The following is a 22,211-nucleotide window of genomic DNA, read 5'->3' as shown; positions in this document are numbered from 1 at the left end:
GTCCTTAACCTTATCCGGGTCCGGGCCTATCCCTTGGTCGGAGAATCGGTATCCGAAGAAGCTAATGTCTTTGCGCAGGAAGTCACATTTGTCTCTGTGGAGGGTAAGGCCTCGTTCCTGCAGCCGGGAGAACACAGCTCGGAGGCGTCGGATATGTTCATCCAGAGTAGGGGCATGGACGAGGATGTCGTCGCTGACGTTCAAGACTCCGTCCAGCCCCTGCAGGACATTCTGGATAATGTTCTGGAACACCTCCGCTGCGCTCGAGATCCCAAAATTGAGCCGGGTGTAGCGCCAGAGGCCGGCGTGCGTGGAAAATGTGGTGATTGGGCGGGAATCGGGGTGCAACGGGATCTGGTGGTATCCCGACCTCAGGTCCATCTTGGAGAACCATTTGGAGCCTGATAGCTCTCCCACGATGTCGTCGATGGTCGGCGTCAGGTGGCGCTCGCGTCTGATGGCCAGGTTGGGGACGCGCATGTCCACACAGATCCGCACTGCGTCCGGCTGTTTCGGTTTTTTCGCCACCACGATGGGTGACACCCATGGGGTGGGTCCGCTTACCCGTTCGATAATTCCCGCTTGCTCCAGTGTCCGTAGTTCGGCTTCCACTTTGGGTCGTAGGTGGAACGCGATGCGTCGATGCCGGAGGGCTACTGGGGCGACTGTCCTGTCGATGTGGAGGTGTACGGCGGGTCCTCTGAGGCACCCGATTCCGTCGAATAGGGCTGTATGCTCCTGCACCAGATGGTCGAGGTTGCTTGTTTGGACGGTGAGGGCGAAGTGGATCAGGCCCAGGTCTTGGGCTGTCCGGCACCCCACTAGGAATCCTGTCCCTTCCTGTGACACGTATATTTTGGTGGGCAGCCGAGTGGTGTCGTGGGATAGGTCTGTCCTGAAAGCCCCGCACAGGCGTAGGGGGCGATGGGTGCCGTAGGCATACACTTGCACCCTCGTTGGCCGGAGTGGTGGAGCGCTCCTCAGCGTCCGGTATACGCTGGCCGCCATCAGGTTGATGGAGGCACCGGTGTCGATCAGAGCCGGTACGGCCTGGTCCTGTACTGAGACTGTGCACATGGGTCCGGTTGACGGGGTCGCGGCCAGGGTGTTGAGCATCCGCACCACGTGCACCGAGGCGACATCCGCTTCGTCGTCGTCATCCATGTCGCTGTTGGCGGAGGTGCTGGGTAGGGGTGCCAGCTGTCTCACCCTCCTGGGCGGGCCTCCTTGCTTCTTCCTTGATGTGGACAGGCATACACTCGCAAAGTGGTTGGCTTTGCCACATGCGCTGCAGATTTTGCCTTGGGCCGGGCACGCCCCTTTGTGTGGTGTCGCTCCTCCACACCATACACAAGCTCGGCTGGGAGACGGTTGGACAGGCCTCGGGCTCCTCCGCTGGGGATGCTTCGTGCGGGTGTCGGCTACCTCCGCCGTGATGGCGCACACTGGTTCTGTTTTGATGGTGACCGCCGGCTTCGGCTCCATGTGCGCGGCTCTGGCCTTGGACAGTTCCTTCGAGCAGCCTAGCGTGAGGATGTCGCGCATCGGCATGTTGTCCGCCTCCAGTACCCTTTCACGGAGCTTGGACGACGCGCAGCCTTGGATGAACTGTGCGCGGATCTCGTCGTCCGCATTGGGGAGTGTGCACGTGCTGGCAAGTTTTTTGAGCCTGGCGTAGAAGACGTCCACCGACTCCTCTGGGAGCTGGCGGGCTTGGCGGAGCAGGAAACGTTCATAGTCTGCACTTGCAAACGGTTCAAAGTACGCTGTGATGGCGTCGCGTAGCGTGGCGTAGGTCATGGGCGGCCCAGCTTCCACCACGTCTTTAGAAATGTCATGGATCGCCTCACCTCCCAGGTGCAATAGCATGGCGCGCCTCCGCACCACCGCGACTTCCGCCGCCACGAAGTAGTTCTCCAAACGTTCCACCCATTTCTTCCAGCGTGCGGCTTGAGATGTCGGGGTGCCCGTGACTTCGAAAGGCTCGAGGGGGGGCACGTTGGTCATACTCGCTGAAGGCGGCAGCTGGGGGCGTCACCGACTCACCGCTGGGGCTCACCGCACACCCAGGCGTCGTCTGCAGGCAGGTAGGGCGAGTGGAGGGCCGGGGCCCGTCCAGGGAGGGTGCAGGGCCAGCCAGGGGCTTCCTTCGCAGCCAAAACGGGCCTCACGCGAGATGCGTGGGGAACGGCAGGGCCGGGCCACGTGTTGCACGCGAGATGCGTGAGAGACGGCAGGCAGGTCCCAGCGTTCCGCGCGCGCAGGCCCCGTAGTAGAGGCAGGCAGCCGGAGGAGGAGGAACCAGTCTCCGCAGGTCTGGAAGGCAGTCGGGAGCGTCGGCACACAGGTGAGGGCCAGCAGGGGACCTCGCAGGGCTGCCAGGGGGGGCCAGGGGCAGCGCAGGGGCCGGGCCAAAAGCAGGTGGCAGGAACCACTCCTTGGGCAAGAGCGAGGGTTCGATATCACTCGATGGGGTGGCGAGACCACCTCGTCGCCAGTGTAATGTCGGGCCCCGGGCCTATAAATGAAACGCTCGTGGACACAGGTGTACTAGTGGTGGTCAGTGTAATGCCTGCCACGCCCAGAGCCCTGGGCTTTTTATTAACATTTGTGCGTGCCGTCCGAGGGGACGTCGGGCTCACCCAACTCCGGCTACGCTAGGGGGGGGTGTGACCCTAACACACGCGCGCGGACCCTCGGGCAATGGTTCGGTCCGTCGCGCAACATTACACCCTGTAGGATGTTGCCCTGTGGTTTAGGCTGTTACCACTCTGCAATTTTTGGAACTTTTCACTTCTGAGGCAATATGCCGTTGCCCCCAGTGCGTCTCCAGTCTAACGACGCTTCTCTCTGTTTCACGTGCCACATACGACTGAGCTCTACCAGCTGTGCCACCAGCGGTCGCCCTAAAACAAGGATTCTTTGGCCAGGTGTAACAAGACCCAGCGGTGGAGCATACAGTGCCAGGGAGGGAAATGCGACTGCCTCATCTACACAATTTATCCCAGAATGCACCTTCATTTTTAGGTTGCTTGGTTAAGCCAGACATAATGATACATAATGAGGGTTCATGGTCTTGTTTGAATGTCTGTTTTTATAAAGTATATTGATTTATAAGAGTCCCATCGATGCCTTGTCTAGAGTTTATATATATTCTTAGACCTGACTTTTATATTTAACTCAAATTCTATGAATAATATACTCGTGGAGCCTTTTTCATCCACTGGTCTCTTATTGTGTCATTTACATTTTTATGTTGAGCCTAATTTAGACACGATAATGGATGCACTGTTGCACTGACATTGTTTCACAACACTCCCAGCATTGTGTTTCACCCTGGAATCTAAATGATTGCATTTGACCTTCTTGTTTGTGTCGTCGGCATAATGCGTAATGGATGAATGGTTCACCAGTTTAAGACCAGCGTTCCAATTTCTCCACCTTTCTAGGATATTGGTTTATTGCTGATTAGCGGCCATTGAAAGCCTTGCACTTTATTAGTCTGTGTTACACCTGTTGGGTTCCGTAATGGATCAGCCCGTTTACCAGTTATTCCGTTCCGTATTTTAAAATAAATGTCAAGTACAGTGTAGATACCAAAAGACTCCATGCATCAGGACAGTAGTTGCATTTCTAAAATAATTCATACCGCTGACGAGGCACTGACACATTTGTGGACACATACCACGCCGCACACTAGCTCTGTAGAGATGGAAGTGTGTGGGTCTCTAGTGTATCTTGTTTAACAAGTCCTTTAAAATCTTGCATGAAAACCAGAGTTATGCTCTTATTGGGTTTTTGTTGCTGTGCCTTAGTGTGTCACGAAAAAAAGGAGTGCATAGATGGAAAAAAACATTTTGTGTTTCTAGGATGTTTAATGTGGGAAATGTTTTAGTCTTGTGCCTATGGAGTATCCCCATCCCTCTGTGGCCCCACTAAAATCGGTGGTATTCTAAGCCTTTGCTATGCAATAGCTCTTGCATTACTGTAAGTTTGAACTATTGGCGTTGCATTATTATTTGCAACGACAATAGCTCAAACTTTCAATAATGCGAGACCTATTGCATTGCAAATGCTTTTTTTCTTCTGTATCTGGTGCGTTTATTATTAATTCGTATGATGGTTGCAATGTAAAAGTAACGGTTATGACCCAAATAAAATCAACATTAAAGTTGTGAAACACGTGTTTGGCCAGTGTTTGTTGATAATAAACATACCAGTACTGACTTAACAGCAAAACATTTGTACTTTTAATTTCGCACCAGTATCTTTTGCTATAGACCTTGAACTGAGTTTTGTTTTTTCCACATCCTAATTTATCCCACTACAAAAGGTTATAGGTCACTGCCAATTTCCTGCGTCAAGCACACTCACTTTAGCCAGTCCTCTTAGCTTCCCTAGGATCTTTAATTCAGGGGATACAAAATCATTTGTAGCATTGAGACCTAATCAGCATAATCCTGTCAGTTTAACATATTTTCACTCCATTTGTATTTGACCCTATTCCACCATGGCCCATTCCACCATATCCCTCACCTAAATATGCATTGGTGGTACCATTGGTCTCAGCCAAAGTACAACTATCCTGTGTTTGGCTAGGATAACTCTCAGACCATCAATTTTTCATTTCTGTTTATTTTTTTCCAGCTAGGAGCACTGATTCAGACCTAATTTAGGTGGACCCCCTATAAGTAGCTTCCGCCCCTGTACATTAAAAGCAGTAATGCTATATCTGCTGGCACAGCTTCGTTATATGTATAAATCATACCCTAGGGCCATGTCAACGTGAGCAGTCACACGACCGGCCCACATAAAGCCTGCTCATCTTTAGTGGAATCATAAAGGTCCTATGTACATCATTATATTGAACCACTTTAAACATGCACTCTTTTCAAAACAAACAAACAAACAAACAAACACACACACACGCACACACACGCACACACGCGCACACACACCCTTTTAAAAATCCTTCCTTGCTAGTTGTTAGTCATGCCTCTTAGTCCCTCCTTTGTGTCTTTTGTTTCGATCACCACTTCGTACACAAACTACCTATCCTTCTCTATCTTCATTTCTATTTTTTCTGTGCAGCTCTCACCCCTATGTATTCACCATGTCACATAATTCCACTACACAAATACACAAAACACCACACAATTCCACCTTACACAATCCCAGTTCAACCCACATAATTCCACTCCAAACCACATACATCCACTCCACTTCAAAACAAAACACATAAATAACACATTGTTACCTACAATACCCAGAGCTCTAACTCTCTCAAATGCGAGACCTATTGCATTTCAAATGCTTGTTACTGCTGATGTGACATCGAGTCTCCACCTCCTCGAGGGAAAGCATATGCCCAACGGCTCCTTTGTTAGATTGTTCTTTTTTTCCCCTGCTATGTTGGCAAGTGAGGATGGAGTTTTGCAGGATAGCAGTTGATGTTGAACATGCGTGTAACATGTTTATAATACATATATGCTGCTTTATATGTGTACTTCTGACACCATCTCAGACCTACCGGGGAGGCGGGAGGGCGTATGTGAATCTGCAGCACTACACGCTATGAATAAATGTTTACAGGGTAAGTACCATACTCCATTCATAGTATGTGTTGGCTGCAGATACTCTTCACTCTTTCTTCTTTCGCACGCAATTATGTGGTCTACAGTGGCTCCTCTGGTATGAGTCAACCATAAACAAATTGCAAGAGGTTGTTTATTTATTTTTTAGTTATTGAATTTATAGAGCGCCTGAATCACCCCATGAGGGGTATCTCTGCGCTTAGGACAAGGCTGCTGGCAAGCTGATGAAACAATTTTAAAACAAAGTGGACTTAAGTAGTTTCCTGAAGCGCAGGTAATCAGGGCATAGCCTCAAGTGAATGAGCAGCTGGTCCAGTAGAGGGGGGAAAGGTATGAAAAGGATTTACCACTTAATCTTACTTTCCTAACTCTGGGGATTTGTATTAGTGATTTGCTTCCTGACCTAAGAGTTCTAGAGGGAGCATAAGGTTTAATTTTCCTAGAAATGTAGGATGGGCCTTTGTTATGCAAGGCTTTATAGACTATACAGTATACCTTAAACTTTACGCGCTTGCGAATTGGAAGCCAGTGAAGTTTTTGTAATAGGGGGCGGGATGGAGTTTTGAATGGAGAGTTCATAACGAGTCGCGCAGCAATATTCTGAACCACCTGTAACCTTCTGAGAGACGATTAATTTGCAGAGACCAGGAGAGCATTGCAGTATTCAAGACGGCTCATAACCATGGTCTGAATGAGAGTTTTCCGCGTATAGTCTGGCAGGAGAGGAAAGTCACGTCGTAGCAAGCCCAACACATAGAAGCATGTGCTAGCAGTGTGGGTAACATGCTCCTTTAATGTTAACGCACGATCAAGGCGAATGCCCAGGTTTTTAACTAGGGATTTGGGACTGGGGCATGAGCCGAGAGCTGCCAGCCACCAGTTCGGGGACCATAAAAGAGGGGCATCTCCAAAAAGCATTATCTCCATTTTTCCAGCATTGAGCTGTAAAATATTGCTTTTCATCCATTCTGCAATAGCAGTCATTCCTCCTGAAAAGGTCGACACAGCCAGTGAAGAAGATTTCTCAATGGAGAAGAGAAGCTGGGTGTCATCAGCATAAGAAATGGACAGGAAACCATGTGACCTAAGAAGGTTGGCCAAGGGGGCAATGTAGATGTTGAACAATGTGGGGCTCAAATAAGTGCCCTGGGGGACTCCCTTGGTCAATTCCATTGTCTTAGACTGAAAAGGATTAATGGTCTGAGTGCGATCGGACAGGAAGCTGGTCATCGACTGAAAGGCCGTTCCACTAAATTTAATCTCCTTTAATCTCCTTCAGTCTCCTCAGCAGAATCAGATGCGACACCGTGTCGAATGCTGCAGAGAGGTCCAACAGCACAAGAATGTTGGAGTGCCAATGTCTAAGGTCATTCTGATGTTATCCGTGACCTCAAGTAGGGCCAACTCTGTGTTGTAATTGGGCCTGAAACCAGATTGAGAGAGGTCTGTCAACGTAAGTGTATAGTAGAGTGTAGTAAAGAATAGATACAAAGAACAGAAGGTAAGAGCTTATTTATTAACTGTCTCCTCTAACACCGTCAGCTCCATCTTACAAGATAGAATCTTCATAACATTCTAGGTGGAACAACATTTCCAAACGGTAAGATGGTACTATTATCATGAAAGGGGCAGCGAAGGACAGAACCAAATGGCAAAAAATGGAATAGAATAAAATAGCTGCGTAACATTTATGAAAGGAGAACTAGATTACAACACTTCTCCACCCAAAAAATAAGGCTAGAAAGGATTTTGAGGAAAAGTCACTTTGTCATATCCTAATCCTTATGCCACACAGGTGGTATTCTTTTTCTTTTGTTGAACTAGGTTGTTTGACTCGGTTCTTCCTAGTTTTCTTCCTCGTTAGAGTTCAGATCCTTAGTACATTTTATTTTCCTACTCGTAGAACTATATTTAATTAGTCTGTCCTATTCCATATTTGTCCATTGCTCATTACGGCTTCATTGCGTTTGACTTTAACAATACACATAGGCTCAGAGAACTTGACTTCATGGTTATTTCTTCTCCATGTATTTGGTTCAGTGCAGAGTGGTTTTACCCACCTATTTGTTTATATCTTTCCCAGCATGTTCTCCCCTACCCAACCATTAGGAAATACAGGTGTTGTTGGTTTTCTCTCTTTAAGGGATGACAATGGGGATATTTCTGCGATTAAGTTGGGAGTTGTGTGATAGGGCCATAACATGTCTTGTATTGATCTCTCAACAGGAAGATTGTGGATGAAAGCTAATTGTATATACTCTTTTATTATTCTATTGGTTCTTTCAACTAGACCATTGGCATGGAGACAATACAACACCATTTTAAGGTGAGTAATAGATAGATATGTAAGGAAATCTTTCATGGCATAGGAGGTGAACTGTACCCTATTGTTACAGATAAGTCTAGATGGAATGCCTTCAGCTGAAAAGGTGTCCCTCAAGAAATCAATAAGTGATTCAGTAGTGAGTTGGTTAATCATTTTTGTGAGCACCCAGTGTAAGTGGTAATCTATTAGCACACACAAAAAACGCTTTATCACACCCTTGCAGTTATTGGGGCCAATTATGCCAATTTTTCCCAGTTTGTATGGAATGGACACAAACGCTGAAGGTGTGGTACAAATTATTTTAGATTTGTCGCTATTGGCACAAATTGTTTAATCTTTATATTTTAGTTTGACCATTGAATCCATATTGGAGAACCAGTATACTGCTCTAATACTAGATGTAGTTAATCTTCTTCCTAAGTGGCCTTCGAGTTCCGAATCAATATTTTTGTTTCTTAACTCCAAGGGAGGTATAATTTTGTCATTTCTTACGATTAAGTTTCCATTGATGTCGATTTCATGCCTGACTTCCCAATAACCCTTAAGATCTTCATCAATATCTTTACAAGTTTTAGGCCAACCTTGTGAAACAATTAATCTGAGCTGGTCCAAAAACTTGGCTTTCGCCATGTACTCACTCCACTCCTCCAAGGAAATGGCAGAGGTAAAGATTTCAAAGACGGGATTTTGTGGAGTCTCATATATTTCATGTATATTTAATGGAGCTCTGGACACGAAATTGGAATCTTTGTTTAGATTACCTGGTATAAATTCCACTTTGTAACAAAAACCTCCAAACCCAACACCCATTTAGTTATGCGTGGGCTGCTGTTAGATGCTTAATTGGACGTGAACAACTAAATGAGGGGTTTATGATCTGTATGTATGCTGAACTGTAATCCCTACAGGAAAAATGTGAAATGTTTCACAGCCCAAAAACAAGCTAGCGCTTCCTTTTCCACAAGTAAGTCATTTATTTCAGGTTTACTTAGGGTATGAGATGCAAAAGTAATAATTCTTTCTTCACCTGCAACAATCTTAGATAATGTGGCACCCAAATTCTTGTTGTCGGCATCTGTAGTTACAATCGTCTTTCTATTAGGTTACAAATGACATAAATATGGAGCCATGAGAATGGCTTCTTTGAGGTTTTTTTAATCATGTTTGATGCTCTACTTGTCATCTGAACTGAGTGCTATTTTTGTCTTCAATTTCTAAGGTTCCTTGATAAATCTGCAAACTTTTGACACACGTCAACATATATTCCACCAGACGGAAGAATTATTTTAATTCTTTTTTATTCTTTGGCGAAGGTGCCTTCCTGACAGCGTCTAAAATACATTTTGGGCTTAAAACCATCTTCAAAGATTGTATGCTATAAGTAATCCACAGAGCTGACTCCAATTTGACATTTGTCTTTTTTTTAAAGTTAGACCAGCATTTTTCCATTTAGTTAATACTTTTCTTAAATTGCCATTGTGTTCATCCACTGCAGCTCCAAAAATGAGAACATCGCCTTAGACAAAGAGTGTTTTGGGCACATCCTTAAGAATTCGCTGCATGATTTTTTAGAAGACCACAGATGCTAGACCACCTGCGGAATATGAATGTACCCCTAGGTGTCGTGAAAGCAGATAACATACATTCAGGCTATAGTTCGACCAGGTGATATGCCGTGGATGATCTACAACACAGAAACATGTGGCTTTACCCATCGTGCTTAACATCTCACTAATGCGTGATAATGGGTGTCTGTCTATCCAGATATTGTTGTGGAGGTCACATAAATCAACACGCAATCTTATTCCATCACCATAGGCCTTCTTATTTATAACAATGGGGGCTACCCATTCTGAGCACTCTATTGGTTGTATGATGCCAACAGTACCTGGTGAGTTATTTTTCTAAAGGTTCTTTCATTAAATGAGGTAATGGGCAAGTTTTATATACCACAGGTTTGGCAACAGGTTTCAATGTTATCCTATGCTGAACATTTAGCAACAAGCCTAATTTATCAGAAAATACTTCAGGGAATTCATCACATATTTGATCTCCATAATGGATCTATTTATAATCAAGCCTTGCTCTAGGATATTGGGATGTAATGTGATGCCTAATTCCTTCTGGTGCTGCCCTCAAAGAAGGCTGGAACCCTCTTCCACAATGTAAATCTTGCCTACTATAAAATGATCTTTAAAAGAAATGCAGGCTTTGATCATGCCCTTTAAGGGAATGGTGTCCTTAATATAGCCACCTGATCTAAAGAATAGAATGTTCCTTGTTTGAGAGTAAATTGAAATCTTTAATATTTACTAATGTAAACTGAGAACAGGAGTCAGAGAACATATTAATAGAGTTGCCATCTAAGTATATCTTCCACTTTGGATACTTGATTTGCTTATTCTTATCCTGGTCATTTATTTGAAAAACTATCCTTCTTATTTCTTGAGAATCATCTTCTATTATTTTGCCTTCGTTTTCTCTGAAAATTCTAGTGAAAATGCCTTTCTCATTACATTTCCTGCATATGTGTCAGGATGGGGCTAAATGCTACAATCACGCCGCGCAGTTCGTTAGGACTGCATCGAGTTTGGGTTAAGCCCTCCCTCTGCAATTTTTGGACAAGTATTTAGAGCTTGGGACCTCGTCCAAAGATGGCCGCCGAGTTTACCTGACTAGCCCATTACATTTGAAGTCTCGCGGGATCACGAGATTTCGTCTCCTCACGAAGCGCGTCGTGCTGCGCACTTCAATTTGACCATAGTCGTGTGAGGGAGCTTTAACTCACGCTCCTCACAAAAGAACTCTTGATACTTGGAAAGACAGTTGTCTTCACAGAACATTAGTAAGTGTTTGGAAATACATCTCCGAGAGGATTGAAAACTCAAAGCCTGAGTGAGAGAGAAGAAGAGATACCAGAGTTCCAGAGTTCCAGAGTAGCGTCCGTATCTCCAGGGTTCTTCGTCCTTCGGTAGGCTTACCGTTGAGCAAGGGGTCCACCTGGAGTCAGGCAGCAGTTACGGTGAGAGTGTACATTCAGTGTCTCGAGTAGCAGAATCGGAGAGACAGTTGTCCAGTTTATTTTCCACTTCGCAGAACTTGCTTCACCTGCTTCCCCTCAAGCTCCGTCTCCCTTTCCCGCCCTCAGCGCTTTTCCTTGAACTTTCCCTTTTCCTGTCTATCCTTCCCTGTCCCTTTTTGCGCGTTTCCTAAAGAGCAAGGGAGCCTCAAGACTTCACTGCAACCATCCTTCCAAGCAGCTAAGACTGGTAGCGGAAGAAAGAATCACAGGTTATCCAAACAACATTGAAAACTGTCCAATCGGCTAAGACCAAAGTCTGGTAAGAAAGAGTAGGAGAGTAATGATAAGGTGGAACTCTGAAGGAAGTAAGTGAAGAGTAACCTAGTGTATTTCTGTGCTATATACAGGTCAATAGAAAGCCGTGAACAGAACAACATCGAAAAATATAAAGAGAGGCAATACTCAAGCAAAAGATCTGGTAGGAGAAAGGCTTAGAAAAAGAGAGAGCAATGAACTTGAAATGTTAAGTAGGTAGAGAAGGTATTGAAAGGCATTCTGTCTCCCTCTGTGCATTAGGTCTCCCTGAAATCCCGCTGAAGACTGAGGAGGGAGCCAGGCCAGCTCGAGTGTCTCTTTCTCTGTCCAACTCCCCTTTCCCCCTGCCTGGAGCAGCTGAATTAACGCAGTGAGCTCCGGGAGGAGGGCATTGGGAACTATCTTCATTCTGCCTCCGTGGAGAGTTTCCGTTTGGCCTTCCTGACAGATTGAAGTGCCCACGAGTTTCCTTCACCTGGGCAGAATGGCGGAGGGGTTCAGTTTAAAGGCCTTAGGGGATATGTTGGAGGGGATTCAGAGGGAATTAGGCACCCTAAGTGATGAAAATAAGAGTTTAAGGCAGGAGGTTATGGCTTCTAGACAGGAGACACTGTTATTGTCCCAGAGAGTTAGTGAGATATCCTCAGGGGGAACCTCCGCTCAAACCTTTCCTAGTGATGCACAAACAAAACAAGATCCACGCACTGTAGCACAGGTTGTACACTCCGTGTCCCCTATCATTCCTTTGGCCCCCCCCGAAAGATATTGTGGAGACCCTCAGAAGGCGCAGCTGTTCCTCACCCAATGTTCCTTACATTTTATGTGTCGGGCCAATTTATTCCCAGATGCTCAATCACGAGTGGCCTTTATTTTATCCTATTTGGGAGGGGATGCTGCAAATTGGGCCATGCCATTAGTATCTCGGGACGATCCTTTTTTATATAATTTAGAACAGTTCAAGACAGAATTCCTCAGAATCTTTGACAGACGTCGAGTATCCCAAGCTACAGATAATGAACTCTTAGAACTGCGCCAAGGTAATAAGGATCTTATCTCTTACTTAACCCAGTTCAATAAACTATTGGTGGAGACCAATTGGCCAGAGGAGAAGAGATCAGCTTTGTTTTATCGAGGCCTACGTGATGACATCAAAGATACCTTAGCACAGATTCCCAAGCGACCTGTCGAATTCTCAGAGCTGGTAGATTTAGTTCTTGAAATCGATTTTCGCAGCGCAGAGAGAAGGGGCGAAAGGAAGACGAAGGACTTTCGCTGGAATTATCCCCGCTTTGACCGAATGAAGACAGAACCCAATAAGTCAACTGGTGGAACGGTAGAAAGTGAACCAATGCAAATTGGGTCTGTTCGTGGCCCTTTGAGTAAGGAGGAGAAGGATCAAAGAAGGCTGAAGAAACTATGCATGTATTGTGGAGGATCTGGGCATTTTGTGAGAGAGTGTCCGAAGAGGCCGAAGACCCCAAATCCGGGAAACTCCCAAAACCATCTGTAGGCGGAGTCGCTCAGATGGCGAAGGAGAAAAATCAGACTCCAAGTGATCACCAAATTTCGAACACTCTTCAGACTCGGGCGCCACATTTAACCTTACAGATGAAATTAAGATTTGGGAGGCAAGAGCGGCAAGGAGTGACAATTATGATTGATTCAGGTGCCACTGGCAATTTTTGCGATATCAAATTTGCCAAGAAGATGGGAATCCAGGCTATGCGTAAGGAGCGGAAGGAGTCAGTTCGGGCTGTTGATGGTACTAACCTCTCATCAGGTCCGATCACCCATCACACCGAAATGGTGGAATTGATTCAGTCCAATGGACATAGCGAGATCTTACAGTTCAACCTGATTGATGCCCCGCAATTTCAGATAATTTTGGGACTTCCTTGGCTGACCCTGCATAATCCTACCATCGATTGGGAAGATCGAACCATCGAGATGGATTCCGTCTATTGTGCTGACCATTGCTTTTCCTCTGAGAGCGAGTCTCCCGAACCATCTTTGGCCACCTTGCTGTCTTTTAGTGGAGAGTCTATTGGAGTAATAAACACCATGAAAATTCCAGCGGAGTATCAAGAATTCCAAGAAGTCTTCAGTGAACAGGAGGCCGAGAAACTCCCTCCACATCGTTCCTACGACTGCACCATCGATCTGGAACCTGGGGCAGCATTACCTTGCAGTAGGGTTTATGCGTTAACTGAAGCGGAGAACTGCTATCTGAAAGAATACCTAGATCGTTACTTGGCCAACGGATTTATTCGACCATCGCAGTCCCCAGTGTCTTCGCCACTATTTTTTATTCCGAAGAAAGAGGGGTCTCTGAGAACCTGCATTGATTATCGTGCAATCAATCGGGTAACGGTCAAGAACCGCTACCCTTTGCCTCTAATTTCAGTTCTCCTAGATCAGATAAAGGACGCTAAGATATTCACGAAATTGGATCTTCGTGGGGCCTATCATCTCATCCGAATGAAAGAAGGCCATGAATGGAAGACTGCTTTTAGGACGAAGTACGGATTATTTGAGTATCAAGTCATGCCTTTTGGCTTGTGCAACGCTCCAGCAGCCTTCCAACATTTCATCAACGACATTATGGGAGATTTGGTGGATCGGATCGCAGTGATTTATTTGGATGACATCTTGATATACTCCACTGACCCAAGAGAACATTCAAATCATGTAAAGGCAGTCTTGGAGAGATTGCGCAAGCATCAACTTTTTGTAAAACTGGAGAAATGCGCCTTTAATGTGCAAACTGTGGAATTCCTAGGTTTCGTATTATCTCCAGGAGGAATCACCATGGAAGCAAAGAAGGTGCAAGCGGTGGTTGACTGGCCGTCACCAAAGGATGTGAAAGAGATTCAGAGATTCTTAGGATTCGCTAATTTCTATCGGCGATTCATCCAGGGATTCTCGCAGAAGATCATTCCAATTACCAGATTGCTGAAGAAAGGTGTGAAGTTCCACTGGACAGAGGAGGCTGAACAAGCTTTTGAGTTTCTTAAGACGAGCTTCACCACTGCTCCCATCCTGCTTCATGCAGACCCTACAGAACCTTTCTTTGTGGAAGCTGATGCTTCTGATCAAGCAATTGGTGGGATTTTGTCTCAACGACACAAGTCAACTGGGCAACTACATCCAGTGGCCTATCATTCTCGGAAACTGAATTCAGCTGAAGTAAACTACACCATCGCTGAAAAGGAGTTGCTGGCTGTGAAAGACGCCTTTGTCGAATGGAGACATCATTTGTTAGGTGCCAGACACACCGTTACAGTGTTTACAGACCACAAAAACCTTCAATTTCTAAGATCTGCAAGAACGTTAACTCCCCGTCAACTACGATGGTCTCTATACTTCGCGGATTTTGATTTTGTGATAACTTATCGACCAGGAAACAAGAATGGGAAGGCGGATGCCTTGTCCCGGATTCAAACCGAAGACACCGAACATTCTGTGACTCCGCAACCCATAATTCCTGAATCCAAGATTGTGTGTTCCATTTCTGAAGCCCATTATCAAGAAACAATCCGGGAGCTAATGTCTGAAGCCGAGATGGCCGAGTGGGCAAGTCAAGAAGAGGGTCGGCAAGTCATTAATTCCTTGCCCTATCAAGACGGGGCTTTATACCTTCCTACCAAGGAGATCCAAGAACAAGTTTTGAAAGACTGCCATGATCAGCCGTTGGCTGGCCACAAGGGAGCTATGAAGACCATTGATCTGGTCCAGAGATACTTTTGGTGGCCGAATATGAATTCTCAAATAAAGAAATATGTAGAGTCTTGTGAGATCTGTGCCCGGGGAAAGGCTAGCAGGCAGGCATCACAGGGGTTGTTACAGCCTTTGCCCACACCACCGCACCCTTGGCACACCGTCACATTAGACTTAATAGTAGACCTCCCACTGAGTAAGGGTTACAACACCATCTTAGTAATTGTAGACACTTTCACCAAGATGAGTCACTTCATTCCAGTCAAAGGGATCCCTTCAGCTTCTGAATTAGCTCGTCTTTTCAGGGAAAACATCGTAAGGGTCCATGGAGTTCCCAAGTTAGTGATTTCAGATCGGGGACCCCAATTTGTGTCACACTTTTGGAAGGCGTTCATGAAGGGAATGGGAGTGGAGGTCAGACTATCTACTAGCTATCACCCTGAGACCGATGGTCAGACTGAGCGAGTGAACCAAGAGCTTGAACAGTATTTGCGTCTGTTTCTCTTAGATCAGGGAGGTGACTGGCCAGATTTACTATGGATGGCTGAGTTTGCACATAACAATGCCAAACATGCTTCCACAGGGTATTCTCCCTTTTATTTAAACTCTGGGTTACATCCTAATCCCTTTAGTAACCAGGGAGATTTTGGAGTTCCAGCAGTCAATGATTTATTCACAGATCTGAGTAGGGCACGTAAATCTGCAGAATCCAACTTACAACAGGCTAAGGCAGGCTACAAGAAACAGGCAGACAAACACAGAAGGAAGACACCACAGTATCAAGTTGGAGAGTCAGTATGGTTATCTTCAAGGCATCTTAGGTTAAAGGGAAATAGGAAGTTCCAACCTCGCTTCATAGGTCCCTTTATCATCGAACAAATTCAAGGTCCGGTCACTGTCAAATTGAAATTACCTGCTCAGTTAGGAATTCATCCAGTGTTTCACGTATCCCTTCTAAAGAAGACAGCTCCTAACCTCAGACTAAACAGGCCTCCCCCCCCAGTGAGGGTTGACAAACATTTAGAATATGAGGTAAAGGGAGTGCTAGATTCCAAGAGGAGCAAAGGAACTCTACATTATTTAGTGGATTGGAAGGGGTTTGGTCCTGAGGAAAGGTCATGGGAACCTGCAAAGAATGTACATGCTCCTAAACTAATTAGACGATTTCATGCACAACATCCCCTGAAACCAAGACCGATGGATCGGTCTTTGAGAGGGGGTACTGTCAGGATGGGGCTAAATGCTACAATCACGCCGCGCAGTTCGTTAGGACTGCATCGAGTTTGGGTTAAGCCCTCCCTCTGCAATTTTTGGACAAGTATTTAGAGCTTGGGACCTCGTTCAAAGATGGCCGCCGAGTTTACCTGACTAGCCCATTACATTTGAAGTCTCGCGGGATCACGAGATTTCGTCTCCTCACGAAGCGCGTCGTGCTGCGCACTTCAATTTGACCATAGTCGTGTGAGGGAGCTTTAACTCACGCTCCTCACAAAAGAACTCTTGATACTTGGAAAGACAGTTGTCTTCACAGAACATTAGTAAGTGTTTGGAAATACATCTCCGAGAGGATTGAAAACTCAAAGCCTGAGTGAGAGAGAAGAAGAGATACCAGAGTTCCAGAGTTCCAGAGTAGCGTCCGTATCTCCAGGGTTCTTCGTCCTTCGGTAGGCTTACCGTTGAGCAAGGGGTCCACCTGGAGTCAGGCAGCAGTTACGGTGAGAGTGTACATTCAGTGTCTCGAGTAGCAGAATCGGAGAGACAGTTGTCCAGTTTATTTTCCACTTCGCAGAACTTGCTTCACCTGCTTCCCCTCAAGCTCCGTCTCCCTTTCCCGCCCTCAGCGCTTTTCCTTGAACTTTCCCTTTTCCTGTCTATCCTTCCCTGTCCCTTTTTGCGCGTTTCCTAAAGAGCAAGGGAGCCTCAAGACTTCACTGCAACCATCCTTCCAAGCAGCTAAGACTGGTAGCGGAAGAAAGAATCACAGGTTATCCAAACAACATTGAAAACTGTCCAATCGGCTAAGACCAAAGTCTGGTAAGAAAGAGTAGGAGAGTAATGATAAGGTGGAACTCTGAAGGAAGTAAGTGAAGAGTAACCTAGTGTATTTCTGTGCTATATACAGGTCAATAGAAAGCCGTGAACAGAACAACATCGAAAAATATAAAGAGAGGCAATACTCAAGCAAAAGATCTGGTAGGAGAAAGGCTTAGAAAAAGAGAGAGCAATGAACTTGAAATGTTAAGTAGGTAGAGAAGGTATTGAAAGGCATTCTGTCTCCCTCTGTGCATTAGGTCTCCCTGAAATCCCGCTGAAGACTGAGGAGGGAGCCAGGCCAGCTCGAGTGTCTCTTTCTCTGTCCAACTCCCCTTTCCCCCTGCCTGGAGCAGCTGAATTAACGCAGTGAGCTCCGGGAGGAGGGCATTGGGAACTATCTTCATTCTGCCTCCGTGGAGAGTTTCCGTTTGGCCTTCCTGACAATATGGGGCTTCAGGCCTGACAATTAAGATTGTTAGCTAGATGGTTGATGCTACCACATTGGTAGCATTTCAACTAATTGGATTCAGACACATTTTCTGAGCAGTGTATGCTAAAGTTTTAATCTTATGTAGTTCTTTTTCTGTTGTCTCTTCCTATATTTCTGCAATTTGTTCTGTAGGAGATCTGAATTATTTTATGCAAATCGCTGTATGTTCAATGGATTTGGCATTTCAATGCCTTCCTGTAGGCTAGGTTGTATTTCTAATACCTTTTCCCATATACGTTGGTTATTTGTGTAGCATACTAATTGGTCTCTAATAAGGGACTCATTTAAGGTGCCAAAGTCACATAGTTTACTTAATCCTCTGAGTACAGCAATGCAATTTGCAACACTTTCGTGTTTCCCTTAGCTTCTGCAATTTATGGCACACCAGTACAATACTGACTTTATCTTCAAATTGGTGTTCTAACTTTAAAAATGTTATCTTATATTCATCCAAATCTTCCTCATCTGCGTCTGGTGGAATGATCAGTTCTGGAAGGGTTTTGTATATTATAATCCCATGGCTTACTAAATTATGAAGGAGAATATGTTGCTTCCTAACGAGACAGAATTTGTCTCCTCCTATAGCTTCAAATAAGAATCAAAAACTTTTACCCACTCATTCCATGATATCTTTGGCTCACCCAGTTGATTTAGGAAAGGTAGGCGTTGTGAAATGGTTGAATGTATAAGGTAAACAATTTTTAAAAATCAGAAATTTATCTGGACTACTAGTGTTGAGAATGGATGAAGATAATAAAGGAATACAGCTAGGAATTAGAATATATATATATATGTAAACAATCTATATACAATTTACCTAAATAATGGAGTACAAGTAATACTTTTAAGATATGAATTCAACTCATGATCAACATTATCAATATGAAGGCATAAACTCCAACGCTGCAGAGATAAGGAAGGGAAATAGGGAAAATTCAGATGATCATTTTTTTCTTTTGAGATAAACTTGGAGTTGGAACAATCAGAAGACTCATTTCCCCGTAGCATCTTATATTCTAGGTCATACACAGAGGTTTTGCAATTTCATAAATTTTTACCACATTGGACCCCAATGGAAAGATGTTTTTTGAAATCCCATGTTTGCAACAATTGCAGTATTGAACCAACAAAACATTTTGACACTTCTCCAGATAAAATGAAAAATAAATCCACAGGAATTCAAAGTAATGTGGCAGCTGGACCAGTTTCCCAGCTCTGCTGCATGCACCCATAACTCAATACTATGATGAGGGAAAAAGAACCAAGAAGAATGGGCAGAGGCATAAGAAACATGAAGAGGGGCTACTACAAAGTTCGTGCAGCCACCTTAGCTAAACCCATTTACACCCAAAAAGACTTTCACTGTGAAGATGATGATAGGTGGCTGATCCCTATGCCTTCTACCCCACGGTCCATGAGCCAAGGGTCACTGCTACTTCACGGGGGCGTGAGGCCCTAGGTTTCATACATAACATGGGCATGGCAGTATGATTTGTGTCCTAAGGTGTTGTCACATAATTTAATATCAATGCAAGCATAGAACATAAGTGCACCATGAGGCACCGCAATAACAGCATGAAAAATGGGCCAATAGCCAGCCTCCACAAATATTACAAAGATAAAAACAGATGGAACATTATCTATTGGAAGCATATTGTGCTTTGTATAATATAGTTATCTCTCCTTAACTCACAGTGGAATTTTTTTTTGCCTTACCTCTTCTGCCAGTTTTGCATTGAATGATTGCATCGCTTCCAGTGGAGACCATATCTTTATATCATAATCTATTCCTGATGAAGCTAGAACTGCAACAAAAATGTAAGACAATTAAAATACAAAACCATAACATTACAAATTTAGTGTTTAAAGCACGAAGTTTACAACACTCAAGTCTAAACTGTTTTCTCCAATAGGTGAACTACAGAAAGTATAGATAAATAATTTTTTTCACTGGTGTTAGATAGTATTCAGATTTCTTCACATATATAAAAGTTTGCAGTATGGAAGTCTTAGTTGAGTTTATTACTTATTACAATTACACATTGAATGTTAAAGGACAGGAATGTTGGAACTTTGTTAGAAACAAGAATGCCTCTGCATATTCCTATATCGGATGGCAGCCTCAGTGCTTAAAGGAAACTAGTGACCCACAGGCAGATGCCCTCTATTCTTGGAAGTCCCCCCTTGAAGATCACTTCCATTCCTCATTACGACTCGAACAAACAGGGTACAGGTTAACTGTGAAATTGTCCAACGAGCCATTGATGGGATAGGATTTGGAGGAGCCCTTGGCTCCATTGATCACTGCTTCACTCATGTATAGACAATGGTCTTGCAGACATGGAACAGAGAAGCACAATTGCCTGAATGATGGGTGGAGAGGGAACACTATGACAGCTTATTTCTTCACATCATAACCGCTTTTGGAGAGATAGGGGGAAGAAATACCGTGACATATGCATCTATCACAATTGAGAGGTGATCTCCCCAATCAGAAGGTGGAACATCTGGAGGGCATGCTTTACTACACTCTTTTCCCATAATCCTGATTAGGCCTCTGGATCATTGGCATACCACAGAACATGGCCCGGGTTACCATAACCAAACATGACGCCAATACTATGAAGCTCAACTTGTCCTCCATAATGGGCATTTAGATGTATTGATTGTTCAACCCCATAGACACTTCATCTTTTGAAACAGAATCATGCATTTTGTAACTTCTGCACAACCCCAAAATGCAAACGGAGTGGCTGACTTAACTACAAAATCATGCAGCACAGCCAGCCCAGCCCGGCTCAACCCCCTTCTACAAAATGCAAGCAGTAATGATCTGTAAAAAAAACATAAGTGAATGTAGGCCTAAGTGCCAAACTAACTACATCATGGCTTCCAGATATTGGACAGAAGAACTGTCCAACAGTGCCCTGGCTCTTTCCTGCCATCCCATGCCAAGCCTTCATACACAGAAGATTCCATCTTACGATGAGTTTTAATTGGCAAAACCTGTCTACCATCTCAGAAGGATGAGAAGGGGGAACAAAATTCAACAGATGGACACGTTAAGCCTGATGGAATTCAGATACCTCGTTGGCTAATAAGGAAGGATTAGCAGCCAGTGCAATTCTGGCATTTGAAAGCACAAGAAAAGACGGGTCCAGACACAAAGAAATGCAACAGTGTTAGGAATAATTCTTGAAAAGCTCTCACGCACTAGCAATTACCTAAAGCTACATTCCAATCCATTGTTTTCAACAATATACCACACCTGACCTGGACCAGCCATAAACTAATCAGACTTGTTCCTGCTCCAATAGAGAAAAGTTCCAGTAAGAATAGTCAGGCACAGTTCCCGCTAGGCCCAGAAGAACGCTCCTCAAGACAATGGAGATTGTGAGCAGAAATTTGGAACATAGATTGCTGCAAGGACCTGACTCACTTTCACTCTGCAAGAGACGTATTTGTATACACAGCTTGTGAACCTATCCCTCACACTCCCTTCTCAAACTGCTCTATGGGTAAGATACTGCTACAGGTCACTGCTTCAAGTCTAGAAGACAGTACTCACAGCTGACATAGGTGACTACCAACATCCTCTTCCAGCCATGTACACACCAAAGACTTGCTACTTTCATGACCAACCATAAAGTGCTTTGGGACTTTGATAAGGGGTAGGGAAGCACTGTATTACCACTACAATTTAAAAGAATACAGTAAAAGCAGCAAAGTAACCTTTTAGTGCAATAAGAGTCCATTTCAGGCTACAGATTGCAAAGACAGTCACTGCGGAAAATGGAGTTACTGCTAACTTAGCAGCAACCTAAACATTTCTTCCAGTGACAAAAGAACATCACTGTAGTGAACAGCCTACCTCCAGGAAGTCGTGGCCCTAGGGTCTTTCTGAGCAACGGTGCTGACACTTCACCATTCAGGTATGGAAGTTGAGAGCATCTATATTTAGAAATTAAATAATTCCTCTGCAACAGGGGTTATTGAGGAATGGAAGAAAGTGCACAATATAATTTATCAAAAGACCTAGTGCACTGATTTAAGATGCTCTCTCTCACACAGAAACCGACATGCCTGTCCACATCAGTGTATAGTGCGCCAGAGAGGTCACTTGTTGAGCCTGAGGGCAGACTGGTTATTCCAGAGATTCAGCTTCTGATGCTATCTAGGTGGACAATGGCTAGCAAAGACTGGCAAGGACATGTCAATGTGGATCAATAAAGAGTAGGCTATGGGACAGGATCTGGAGGTAAAGCAAAGGTAACATGCCAGAATGGTGAACATGTCCTATGAGGACCCTGACATAAGCTCTCATTGCCTCTGAAGTCAAGGTTTGTAACACTGTAACATTGGTTTCAAATGTCATTGAGGCAGATGAACTGCAAACACCGCTGAGGCTGGCCTACTGCCACCCGCCAAATGGAAATGCAGTACTGGAGGAGGGATGATGATGCCAGCTTTAAGAGCAACCACAGCAGACAGAGGAACCAAGAGATGCAACAAGAAAATAGTTCGGAATGACTATATGGAGATCACCCAAAATGTCCTATGAACCATTACAGGACATAGCTCTTCACACAGCAATGAAGAACTTCCAGTGTTCTGGGCACATTCGCAGGGCCAATCCACTCTCATTTGATTACTCAAAGCTAACTTGGCCCCACCCATGGAGGTTCTTAAAGCAAAAGGTGGGTTCACTGTTGG

General features: G+C 44.8%; 1 protein-coding gene across 4 annotated transcripts in view; it reads right to left on the bottom strand.

Moving 5' to 3' along the window:
* The window catches only part of DCAF6 (DDB1 and CUL4 associated factor 6), a 525,140-nt gene that overhangs the window by 43,741 nt on the left and 459,188 nt on the right, over positions 1-22,211 (bottom strand). For all 4 annotated transcript variants that reach the window (XM_085622996.1, XM_085622997.1, XM_085622998.1 and 1 more), the window contains one exon: positions 19,215-19,303. In XM_085622996.1, coding sequence (XP_085479122.1) covers positions 19,215-19,303 — 89 coding nt within the window. The remainder of the gene's footprint in view (positions 1-19,214; positions 19,304-22,211) is intronic.

The sequence above is a fragment of the Triturus cristatus genome, chromosome 8 (assembly GCF_964204655.1).
Source record: "Triturus cristatus chromosome 8, aTriCri1.1, whole genome shotgun sequence".
Lineage (NCBI taxonomy): Eukaryota > Metazoa > Chordata > Amphibia > Caudata > Salamandridae > Triturus > Triturus cristatus.
The sequence above is the reverse complement of the archived record's forward strand: the minus strand, read 5'-3'. Positions and strand labels throughout refer to the sequence as shown.